General features: G+C 43.5%; 1 protein-coding gene across 1 annotated transcript; it reads left to right on the forward strand.

The window, feature by feature from the left end:
- Positions 1–4,308: 4,308 nt before the first annotated feature.
- On the forward strand, positions 4,309–12,498 carry LOC139457692 (peptidoglycan-recognition protein SD-like). Its single transcript, XM_071239048.1, has 7 exons — positions 4,309–4,537; positions 5,947–6,174; positions 6,971–7,016; positions 8,059–8,225; positions 9,167–9,416; positions 10,695–10,808; positions 11,585–12,498. The coding sequence occupies exons 2-7, from the start codon at positions 5,947–5,949 to the stop codon at positions 11,812–11,814; spliced, it is 1,035 nt and encodes a 344-aa protein (XP_071095149.1). The 5' UTR covers positions 4,309–4,537; the 3' UTR covers positions 11,815–12,498.
- The last annotated feature ends 946 nt before the right edge of the window (positions 12,499–13,444 follow it).

Raw genomic sequence — 13,444 nt, forward strand, 5'->3', positions numbered from 1 at the left:
TAAGGTTCTAATCCCAATTATGCATCACCCCATTTTATTTTACATTTTCTGTCCTCCATTCTGGAAGTGCAACTGTCACTCCTCATTGATTGCTTTATATTCATGATATATTCCATATTCCATGTGAGGCGACCTTGTCCGACCTGGGACCCGTTCCGCAAAGCGATCTTAGCGCTACGATTGTCGTAAGTCAGGGTTAAAGAATGGGCGTTACGATCGACTTCGCGCTAAGATCACTTTGTTGAACAGGGTCCTGGTACAAGGTGGTTCTAGTACATATCTTCTTGTTTTAAGAACTGAGTGAGTGAGTTTGGGTTTAACGCCGCTTTTAACAGTATTCCAGTTATATCGAGGCGTGTCAGCTTAATGTGGGAGGAAAGCCCGAAGTGATGCGGGTCTCAGACGTTTACCACTTCGATGAAACCCACGAGCACGGGTATGGTGCTGGCAAACCTTGAAACCTAATCGGGGCGAACCGGGATTCGAACCTACAATCATAGGTTTCTGGCGTGCCCAAGGGACGCAACTCTGCACAGCGAATCGCGGCGCCTTAGACGACTGAGCCACACTTGCCCTCTTGTTTTAAGGACAATTGTATACGCCGGAAGCCACTGCATCTTCCGACAGCGAATCGAACAAAGTTTATTTTGCACATAGGAGTAAGCAAATTGTACTTTTACAATCAGCGTCCCAAGCGTATATTAGCATGAACAAAAAAATGACATTCGTATAGTTGGGTTTTTATTTCCAAGAGGTTTTATTCACCGTTGAAGACAAACGTCACGGGGCGAAAAATCTCCCAAACTCTTCAGCGCCAGACCACACACAGTAGCAGTACCGTAGCATCTGTATGTGAATAACGTGGTAAAGATCAACCGAATTACCCTATCATTAATTGAACACATAGTGAATGAGATGATAAGACTCTCCTTCGTATACCCAACGCGAGGATTCCAGGCTAGAAATACTCCTGAACATCTTATGTTGGTTGTAAGTGACGACCTAATGGATCGTGTGGTCTTGTTTGGTGGCTTGTCATCGTACCCCGACGGCGAATACCTTTGGTTATCATATCAATCAGTGGTTTGTCTGGACCAGAAGCGATGATTTACAGAGAGCCGTCCTATAGCTGGAGGAGTGTTGAGTGTGGCGTTAATAACAAAAAAGGTACAGATCGTATTCGGGTCAACATCCGTCATCCTGTGCCCGCCATGCTGCCTTGTGGTAACAACTGCATGTTATCCAATGACATTTGTATCCGCTTCTTTCTGTGTAAATCATCTTTGCCGCCCCCACTGTCCCACTGTCTTAACCTGCTCGATCACGACGTTTCATTTGTCAGTGTGAATCATATTAATTATTTCACACAAAAAATATCAGTTATGATGTCATCACAATTTTTGCTTTTGGTTAATAGATATGACTCACCCCCATACATAAACAATGAAATGTTCACCAGAAGCTCTGCTTAAGGAGAAGTGCAATACATCTATTTAATGCTAATAGGGTATTTAAAATAAACCATCTCGCAGGGTAAATGTGATGTGCTCAAGCTCTCAGTTAAAGCAGGCCTTTGCCAATCTCGAGCCCCCATTGTAACTAAACCTACCTTCAATGTGTGTGTAAGTGAGTTGGGTTTAACGCCGCTTTTAACAATATTCCAGTTATATCGCGGCGTGTCAGCTTAATGTGGGAGAAAAGCCCGAAGTGATGCAGGTCTTGGACGTTGACCACTTGGTGAAACCCACGAGTATGGGTATGGTGCTGACAAACCTAGAAACATAATTGGGGCGAACCGGGATTCGAACCCACAATCACAGCGAATCGCGGCGCCTTAGACGACTGGGCCACCCGTGCCCCCACCTTCAACGTGACGTGTCATGACCCTTGATGCGATATACACAATGCTGTTTATTTACTGCTTGGTGAAGCAACAAACAGGGTTTATATTTGATGGGGACACGGGTTATCCAACCTGTTCTAAGATCCGTGAGGATTCTTGTGAAACAAAAAGCTCCCAAGTATCTCGGGTTTGTCCTCAGAACCAACTGAGCAGGACAGGACTCGTTGACCTCGGCCATTATCCACGATCTTAGAGGAACGATTGTCGTAAGTGTAGATGCAATTTAAAGTGTGGGGGTAGAGCCTAAGCGCTGAGATCTTTATTTACCGGGTCCCTAGTTGACTGCCTTTCATCTATCGTGCCCCGTTGATCTCTATTAATGTTTATACTGGTTTGCCAGGTTTGGGGTGAGTGAGTATGGTTTTACGCCGCTTTTAGCAATATTCCAGCAATATCACGGCGGGGGACACAAGTAATTGGCTTCACACATTGTACCCATGTCGGGAATCGAACCCAGGTCTTCGGCGTGACGAGCGAACGCTTTAACCACTAGGCTACCCGACCGCTCCTGGTTTGACAGGTTTGGATCGAAAATTGCTAAATGCGGTATTAAACAGTATGCGCTCCTTCACATCTGTTTGAAACATGGCCTTTGTTGTATTAACAAACAGGAAGAACGGGTCGAGTGGCGGCTATTTCGGTGCGCCGCCTTGTCATATCACTGGAAGTGGTTAATACTTCCTCATTTGTGACTCTACTGCCAGTTGATCCCGAAACTGGCAACTTCCGCCAGACACCAACACGGCGTGTGTGTGTAATTACTGGATCATACATGTATTTCAGTAACACTTCCTTCTCCGGTTTGGAGACACTTTGAACTTTTCGATTTGTTGGTTTTAGCGATTGACCAAACGATATTATAGATAATAAATAGTTCCGTTTTGTTCTTTCTGCTCGATGATGGATTTTGTTGACATACAATTTCAGAGTAACTGTTGACATTTTAGTAATTAATTGATCATGTTTTGCATTTAGTCTCTTCCCCCTTAACTTCAGAGTAACTGTTATGTTAAGAATTGAGGCTTTGCATTTAGTCTGTCCCCTGTACATAAGGCGCAAAAAACCAACTTTCTGATAAAAGTAAAATAACTGTCAAAATAGTAAACGTCCTTCACTTTAACAAAATTCTTCCCAGCTAAATTGACAGTCCCAAAAGCATTTTGCCCCCTCCCTAAAATTTAAAATCACAACCTATCAAAAAAAATTAAAGGAGAGATACATAGATGTATTTTTATAACATGTCGACCTACACCAAGTCAAATCACCATGAGAATAGATCCCCAGCTATCTTGATTGGTTGACTGCATGTCATCGTATTCCGACGCAATGGATCGTAGCTCATAGTATCAATCACTGGATTGTCTGGTCGGACAAGTATGTTTATATGTCGTCGTCATAAAGCTAGAAGAATGATGAATGCGGCCTTATACAACAACAAACTAACCAACCAAGCTTCGTGTAATTCTTAAGCAATAAATTCCTGATTCCAGGGTGTCTTCGTGACAGTCAATTGCCACTGAATATCTTCTTGGCAACCATTACCTCCAGCGATCATCTTACCTCTCTTCTGCATCCTTGGTGTCTTCGTGACAGTAAATTGCCACTAAATATCTTCTTGGCAACCATTACCTACAGAGATCATCTTACCTCTCTTCTGCATCCTTGGTGTCTTCGTGACAGTAAATTGCCACTAAATATCTTCTTGGCAACCATTACCTACAGAGATCATCTTACCTCTCTTCTGCATCCTTGGTGTCTTCGTGACAGTCAATTGCCACTGAATATCTTCTTGGCAACCATTACCTACAGAGATCATCTTCACTATCTTCTGCATCCTTGGTGTCTTCGTGACAGTCAATTGCCACTGAATATCTTCTTGGCAACCATTACCTACAGAGATCATCTTCACTATCTTCTGCATCCTTGGTGTCTTCGTGACAGTAAATTGCCACTGAATATCTTCTTGGCAACCATTACCTCCAGAGATCATCTTCACTATCTTCTGCATCCTTGGTGTCTTCGTGACAGTCAGTTGCCACTGAGCATTTTCGTGGCAATCATTACCTCAAGAGGTATCTAAACCCTCTTCTGCCTCCAGGGTGACTTCGTGACAGTGAATTGCCATTGATATATCTTCTTGGCAAGCGTTACCTCCAGAGATCTTGTTCGACCTCTCCGGCCTCCAGGAGGTCATCGTGACATCACGCACGTGTGTCCTGAAGGCTAACACCACAACATCCTATATACAGCAGTGTATCACCAGCCAGTGTCAGAACGTATTCATCAGCAGTTCTGTGGAGCGTGGGGATATCAACATACAGGAAGTAGCCGGCTGTCATCCTATGACGTCAGGAGTCCGTGATGGGTTATACAGGAAGAGATCGTATATGGCGGTTAATGCGAGGGCAGCTGGACGCGTGGGGTGTGGAACGGTGGGATCCGACGGTGTGTTTTTCAGGGGGCTGTTAGGGAGGATGAAGGATAGTGTTCCCGAATATCAGTTGCAGGATGAGGATGTCGAGGGATTATAAAGACCCATAACCACCATGGACTCATCATACATTGTTCAGTCCACACCCACAGCGACATATCTGCAGGGACGGGATTGTTTGTGTCGGTCTATTGAGCATCAAGGTATTATATTTTTTATTATTATTATTATTATTATTATTATCATCATCATCATCATCATCATCATCATCATCATCATCATCATCATCATCATCATTATTATTATTATTATTATTATTATTATTATTTATTTATATTTGTTATTGTTGTTGCTATTATTATTATTATTATTATTATTATTATTTGAAAAATGCAACAAAGAGGGTTTGGGTGATCCTGGCACAGTTAGGCTGGTTTTCTTGACTTGACTTCTACCAGGAAGCTCTGCCCAGTCTGACCATCCCAGAACTTTTCGGAGAATGTGAAGACTCCTCAACACTGCAGCCTTCTGCATAACCCAGATTGTCAGAAGGGCTGTAGCAAACCCGCGTAGTCTCTCACTGTCAGTCAACGGATTTGGAGGTACATGTACCAAACCTAAGGCACCGAGAACAATGGGGAGTCGGACAACTTGCTACTCGGGATGCAAGCGTGACATTTCGAAAGCGAGGTCCGCATATTTGCCATGTTTTTCCTGAATCTTGTCAATCTCATTAGTGTCAAGAGGGACAAAAAATTCGGTGTTGTAAATTATTTCATTGCATTTACCAATAAGGACAAGATCAGCTTTGTTAGCCAGGGCCAAAGAAAGAACTTTGTACATTTATCATTTTCCATGACGCACTCAACATATATCATCATCATCATCATCATCATCATCATCATCATCATCATCATTATTATTAACCAATTATTATTATTACTATTAACCAATTATTATTGGTTACTACTCTACTTGTCATATTCCCATTCCTACACGCCAAACTGATCCCTGACATGCAGAGAGGCACGGGGTAGCCCAGTCGCAAGAACAGCGACATATTGCCATGATCCCGTGACCGTAGGTTCGAATCCCAACTCTCTTTGATTACGATGCTGGGTCTGGCAGTACCACACCCTTGCCCGTAGGAGTTATCAAAGTGACATACATCTATGACTTCTTATACGTGAGAGACTATGTTTTACGTCGATATTTCAAACCATATTCCAGCAAGTTCACGTCAGCGACATAAGCAATGGACTTTGCACATTTAAACCCACGAGGAACAACAAGAGACTCACACATCTCAATGGGCTAGCGCTGTAAAACAGGCTGTACAAGCTGCCACACATTGTGTCTCGAACGAGACGTTGAACCCCACCTCACCTCGCCTCACCTCACCTCACCCCACCCCACCCCACCCCACCCCACCCCACCCCACCCCACCCCACCCCACATTATGTATCTGTTCCGGCTCACACAATGAAAAAAGTAAAGTACTATTTTAACAACGGAAAGTATTTTCCTGGAAACTATAGGTGTATTCCTTCTTACAATAGCAGCGCTGTTTACAGAATTGCTGCTTATATAATTGATGCTTTTCCTGTTTCAGATGTTTCGCGTGCTTTTTTCGCTCCTTTTGGCAACATTCGCTCTTGGTATGAAAACTGCCGGAAAAAGATGCGCATGCGCATCAGTCGATACTGAAATAGAAATGAAATACGGATCAAGTGAAGACAACTTTGGCCTTCTGCAATCTCCGAATTGTCTCCCTTACCAAGGCCATCAGGAAGCCCTCGACGACGGCAGAATTTACGCCAACGTGTCCTACTACGGCCAGGTAAGTAAATGTGACCAACTGGATAATCTGTCAACTTGAAGTAAACTTAGATAAGACAAATATTATGATTTTTAGAATAGGAGGACCTACTGTATTGAGAGTGAGTAAGTGAGTTGGGTTTAACGCCGCTTTTAACAGTATTCCAGTTATATCGCGACGTGTCAGCTTAATGTGGGAGGAAAGCCCGAAGTGATGCAGGTCTCAGACGTTTACCACTTCGGTGAAACCCCCGAGCACGGGTATGGTGCTGACAAACCTAGAAACATAATCGGGGCGAACCGGGATTCGAACGCACAATAATAGGTTTCTGGCGTGCCCAAGGGACGCACAGCGAGTCGCGACGCCTTACACGACTGGGCCACCCGTGCCCCCTACAGCATTGAGACAACAGTGGACATACAAAGGTGAATATATGAATATTGCCGATGAATATAAATACCTTGGAATATTATTCACAAGCACATTAAACTTAAGTGAATCGGTGTTAAATCTTTTTACAAGATCAAAGAAAGTTTTCTTTCAATTGCATTCTGGTGTATTAAACCTGGCGTTGTTACACCTCACATTTTCTTTAAGCTGTTTGATTGTTAAAGCGTTCGCTCGTCACACACACACACACACACACACACACACACACACACACACACACACACACAAATTGTAGAGAATGAGCTTCACTTCCAATTACTACATTCCAACATTTTACAAGAGCCAATACCTCCGGCCCATTGTATGATGCATACACGCTCATTATGGTTATTTTAACTGGTTTGTTCTGTGTTTTTACATATTCCAGCCCGCCTGGGTTCTAACCTCGGACATCTACATTAAAGATTGCTACGGTATGTGCAGGCTTTCGTTTCCTTTGGCGTGCCATGATCCATTGTTTATGGGTTCGAATCCAGATTCGCCCTTGTTATGTGTCTTAGTTCGTCGCGCGTCTATCAATGTGTAGGAGTTACGATTATCACAAGTATGTGTTAATGTATGGAGTTACGATTACCGTAGCGCTGCGATTATCGCAAGTGTGAGTTAATGAAGGGGAGTTACGATTATCGTAGCGCTGCGATTATCGCTAGTCTGTGTCAATGTAGGAAGTTACCATTATCTTAGCGCTGCGATTATCGCAAGTATGTGTTAATGTATGTGAGTTACGATTATCTTAGCGATGCGATTATCGCTAGTCTGTGTTAATGTAGGGAGTTACCATTATCTTAGCGCTGCGATTATCGCAAGTATGTGTTAATGTATGTGAGTTACGATTATAGTAGCGCTGCGATTATCACAAGTATGTGTTAATGTATGGAGTTACGATTATCTTAGCGATGAGATTATCGCAAGTATGTGTTAATGTATGTGAGTTACGATTATCGTAGCGCTGCGATTATCGCTAGTCTGTGTTAATTTGGGGAGTTACCATTATCTTAGCGCTGTGATTATCGCAAGTATGTGTTAATGTATGTGAGTTACGATTATCGTAGCGCTGCGATTATCGCTAGTCTGTGTTACGCTGCGATTATCGCTAGTTTGTGTTAAAGAAGGGAGTTACGATTATCGTAACGCTGTGATTATCGCTAGTCTGTGTCAGTGAATGGGAGTTACGATTGTCTTAGCGCTGCGATTATCGCACGTCTATCAATGTTTAGGATTTACGATTATCGCAAGTATTTGTTAATGTATGTGAGTTACGATTATCTTCGCACGGCGATTAACTCAAGTATGTGTCAATGTATAGGAGTAAAGATCATTTTAGCGCTGCGATTATCGCACGTCTGTATCAATGTATAGGACTTACGAGTATCTTAGCGCTGCGATTATCGCTAGTCTGTGTCAGTGTATATCAGTTATAATTACTTTACATGGTATTCCTTGTTTGATATTCAGATTCATTTGACTGTGTCTGTGTCAAAGAAGATGTAGATGTGCATGAATCACATGACACGAGTGGTGTCCCCTTGGCGACCTTGACCACAGGACAGTGCAGAAGAATTCAGGGAGACATGTTCAACTGCACTAACGGAACATTCGTACCTGTTCAACACGGGAGTAAGGTACGGAGTCCAGGTGTAACTGACGATGTTATTGACTGTGTTTATTAACTCATTAATTGTACAGTCACGCTTTTAATCAAACTGCAATCCTTCGTCACTCGTATTGCTACTGTTGTTGGGTATTTTTTGTCACTGATGCGTCAAATCTGGAAATGTCTTCCGCATGTCTACCATAGACCTGTTTGAGAAGTTATGAGTGAGTGAGTATGGTTTCACGCCGCTATTAGCAGTATTCCAGCAATATCACGGCGGGGGACACCAGAAATGCGCTTCACACATTGTACCCATGTCGGGAATCGAACCCGGGTCTTCGGCGTGACGAGCGAACGCTTAAACCACCAGGCTACCCGACCGCCCCTTGAGAACTTACGAGGCCTTGCATGTTGTAACCTTGATGAAACAACTTTTGAGCAAGAGTCTTATGACGCTCTTGGACATCCTTGAAGAACGAGCATGCTCGGTTGCACCTCTAGAGCTGCTGGAATATTGCTCGACACAAAATGACAGTTGAATATTGGAAAGTTAAAGTCATCTGAAACAATAATTTCAACTAGAATCATTTAACAAACCTACTCTTCGGAGTAAAAAAACAAAATAGACTGGGCCCAAGAGAGTAAAATGTGGTGAATACCCAAAGAAAACTGTCCATACCAAAATTAAAGTGAGTAAATATTCAGTGCTTGAAAAAGTTATCTGGAACCCCGAGACTTGAATTTCGTTTCTTGACGCTACATGGTAGAACAAGCATGGGCAGATGACAGCCCCTTTTCTAAGACACCCTCATAAGAACCAGGATGCAATTGGTCGCTGTTAACCTTTGCTTGTAAGATGTGTAAATCGCTGTATAACAGAATAACGTGTCCCACTACCGTTTCACTAACATGATATGGGAATTGTGTCAATAATGAAAAAGCATCAATCCATTTGTTAAACCTATTCAGATTGGCTGGATCATGAAGGGGGAGATAACTTTCCACAAAGAATGCCTTACCGACAGTCATCTCGCGGGTTGTCCAGTCCTCATCACCCGTTCCGAATGGGGGGCACGCCCTGCGCATCTGGGGGTCGGGACTCTGGTGAAAACACCTGACTACGTCATCATCCACCATGGAGCTACGGCTGGTTGCAACAATAAAGAAGACTGCGTCAAAATAATGCAAAGCTACCAGAACTTCCATCTGGATGGACGCGGTGAGAGCGTGGACGAACCAAAGGGTTTGGTTTGGTTTGGTTTGTTGTTTAATGCCGCACTCAGCAATATTCCAGCTATATGACGGCGGTCTGTAAATAATCGAGTCTGGACCAGACAATCCAGTGATTAACATCATGAGCATCGATCCATACAATTGGGATCGATAACATGTATCAACCAAGTCAGCGAGCCTGACCACCCGATCCCGTTAGTCGCCTCTCACGACAAGCATAGTCGCCTTTTACGCCATGTATGGGTTGCTGAAGACCTATTCTACCACGGAATTTTCACGGGTCCGAAACAAAGGGATGTCATTGATATGATACAACTTATTTACCCGGCTGATCACCAAGCCCGAGTGAAGCCATTAAAGTAAATGAGTGATATTATTTGTCATCGTAAAACGCGCTTTCGGCAACACGCGTGGACCATCTTGTATGAGATTTGTACCATAATTGACTTTTCGGTGTCTCAAAGTGTTAGTTTAAAAACGTAAAACATGATATTTGTGTTTGTCATTGAGAGAGTTGTCACATGTATTTACTGACGCTAACTGTTTTCTCAAGTTTTCTAACTAGGACGTTTTAAATTGGAATATATCATAGTATGTACATGTACAAAGACACAGTTTTGTCCTTGACAAAATACCACATACCCTTAGCAAACCATTTAGACGTTTTCTTTGGCTCAGGTAAGGAATCTACACAGCTATCCACCAAAATAAAAGAATAAAAGTACTGAGTCTAATTTAAGTAATAAAATTAATTAAATTTAATTTCATGTCATCTCCCCAACTAACTTCTCCTCAATTCATAACTTAGTATGAATGTATAATGGTTCTAATCTTCTATATCCACCACATTGATTTTGAGACCCGTCAAGCTCCGAGGTAGAATAGATCTTCAGCAACCCATGCTTGCCGTAAAAGGCGATTATGCTTGTCGTACGAGGCGACTAACGGGATCGGGAGGTCATATGATCAGACTCGCTGACTTGGTTGATGCATGTCATCGTATCCCATCTGCGAAGATCGGTGCTCATGATGTCAATCACTGGATCGTCTTGTCCAGACTCGATTATTTACAGACCGCCGTCGTATAGCTGGAATATTGCTGGGTGCGGCGTTAAATAACAAACAAACGAACAGACAAACAAACATTGATTTCGATGCAAGCCCAAGAGGGTTTCGTTCAAATTTCCGGGTAAAAAATATGTCCTGCCCTACATGTCACACCAGTAGTGATTTGTAAATGATGATGGTGTTTGTTCATTTGCAGGCTGGTCTGACATCGGCTACAACTTCGCCATCGGCGATGACGGCAACGTGTACGAGGGAAGGGGCTGGGACGCTGTTGGGGCACACACTGGGGGCTGCAATAGTAAATCTATCGGTAAGCGGCGAAAACAAATCAAAATATTTTTTTAGACCTAATATTGGAATCACTTATCTCTTTTTGAAAAAATAGGATATATTTTATAAGAGAGCAGAAATGACTGTTTCTTATAGCCAAATATATACCCGGACAGTTACCTCATAGTTTAAGGCGCAATGACTGGTGAGAACAGGGTTGCGTCCCTTCCCTGCCGGGACCCGCTTGTACTATCCTTGGCCTGTGTGCTCGTTTGTTTCACCAAAGTGACAGACGTTTTACGAGCGCTCCCAGTTCCGCCGATTTCGAACAAGCTGAGTTTGTGTGTTCCTGAGTTCCCGGTCATACCTCATTCACTCTTACTTCGTCAGACCGCCTCCGTGGTCTAAAGGTAGAACGTCCGCCCGGAGAGGGGAAGGCCCGGGGTTCGATCCCCGGCCTCGTCATACCAAAAGACGTTTAAAGATGTTACGTGTTGTTAGCCTTCCTGGCGCTCGGCATTAAGTGGCTGAAACAAGAACAACAAACTCGTCAGTAAAGATGTATTTAAGATAAACTGTGGCATGGTATCTCAGTGGGCTAGCACTGTAAAATCGGCATTTGTCCGGACTAGTACAAGCAGCCACACCTGCCTGCATGTCGCTATATCTTGGACGCGACGTTAAACCCCATTTCGCTACCTCACCCAATCTTACTTCCTATAAATAGGCCTACAGACGTAACACACATTCATTTTATCTGTCCAAATATTGTCAGTTATACAACAAGTCCGTGCAGATATGTTTTTTTTTCACCAGGAATTGTTTTCATCGGCAATTTCAACAACCGGGAGCCCAGCGAGGCAGCACTTGACGCCTTGAAGAAGATTCTTGAGTGCGGCGTGCGTAACGGCAAACTGATGACGTCGTTCAGGCTGCTTGGTCGTCGAGACGTGACGATACGTTTTTGGTCGGAATCTCCAGGAGACAAACTGTATGCCATTATCCAGAAGTGGAAGCATTACAATGCCACTGACGCTTGTGCCTAAACCACTTTTAAAAGTTCAGCTGTTGAAATGGCTTGCTTTTTGCGCTGTTCCTCAATTTAATGACATTGTTATATCCCCCGTTGAAACTGAATGTCATGGCAAGAACACTTACAAGTGAGTGAGTTTGGTTAAACGTTTTTAACATTTATACCATGGCGTGACAGTTGGATGGGGAAAGCCCCCAGTGATGAAGGTCGTACACGTTTGACTTGTGAAACTCACAAGCCGGTTACAGCGCCGACAAGCGTAGAAACAGAATTTACTTTCTACTTTGGGTTTAACGCCGCTTTGAAAAGTATTCCAGTTATAACACGGCGTGTCAGCGGTGTTAGTGGGAAAACCCGACCCGATGTGGGTCTCAGACGTTTACCACTTTCGGTGAAACCCACGAACACAGGCATGGTGCTGACAGACCTAGAAACAGAATCAGGGAGAATTGGGATTCGAACCCACAATCATAGGTTTCTGGCACACATAAGGGACGTAACTCTGCATAACTAATGGTTAAGGTTAACACTTGAGGATAATGGCAACCACTACGGTGATGGCGAGGGACGGCAATGACAAAAAGTTGCCGGTTGCCAGGCTGACGTCAGTAATGTCTATAAATACGACTGAAGAAATATTCGAGAGAAATAATATCTTTAAGGGACGGAATTTAGGGCACAAAATAGGCGTACAGAGTACCGGGAGGAGGGTTGGGTGCAGGGATGCTGGCATGCGCGCGCATAACCACACGCGCGCTAACACACACACACACACACACACACACACACACACACACACACACACATACATACATACACACATTTTTGTAGCATACTAATCGTCCTGACGTATGAACAACCTGTAGTGAGTGAGTGAGTTTGGTTTAACGCCGCTTTTAACAGTATTCCAGTCATATCGCAGCGTCAGCACAGCGAATCGCGGCGCCTTAGACGACCGGGCCACTCGTAACAACCTGTAACTGAATCTTCTTTGCACTCATATCTTGAACACTCACAATTTGATGACGTAATTTTGGCTAACAAACCCGAATTATGTGCCCAAAGAGCGGTGTACCCATCCCTTTCTTTTTATTTGACCAGCAAATATTGCATGAACTAAAGTCAGCTGGACTATGAGCGTGTTGTGTATTTACTCTTGTTATACAGATTAGCTTCTCATGCATCAACAGACTTTATTTGATATGCATTCCTCTGCTTTATGTGTTTACAATAAACAGCTCTCAGCCTTTATCCGGTTTGCATTGGATCTAGTTTGTTTGTTTATTGATTGACGCCTCAATATTGATATGACGGCGGTCTGTAAATAATAGAGTCTGGACCAGACAATCCAGTTATTGACATCTTGAGCATCGTCCTACGCAATTGCGATTCGATGACATGCATCAACCAAGTCAGCGAGCCTGACCACAAGACAAGCATGGGTTGCTGAAGACAAATTCTAACTCGGAATCGTCACGGGACTGGTGCAACATTGATGTGTTACATAGCTGCTGCTGTTGCTGCTGCAACGTTCGGGGCGGGGCTTCCAATAGAAAAACAAATCACTCGCAATGTGTCGTTGTATTTGTGTATTAGAGACCAACTGAAAGATGAGGTGGTGGTGCGGTGGTGGTGCGGTGCAC

The sequence above is a fragment of the Haliotis cracherodii genome, unplaced genomic scaffold (assembly GCF_022045235.1).
Source record: "Haliotis cracherodii isolate W230 unplaced genomic scaffold, xgHalCrac1.p SCAF_12, whole genome shotgun sequence".
NCBI classification, from domain to species: Eukaryota; Metazoa; Mollusca; class Gastropoda; order Lepetellida; family Haliotidae; genus Haliotis; species Haliotis cracherodii.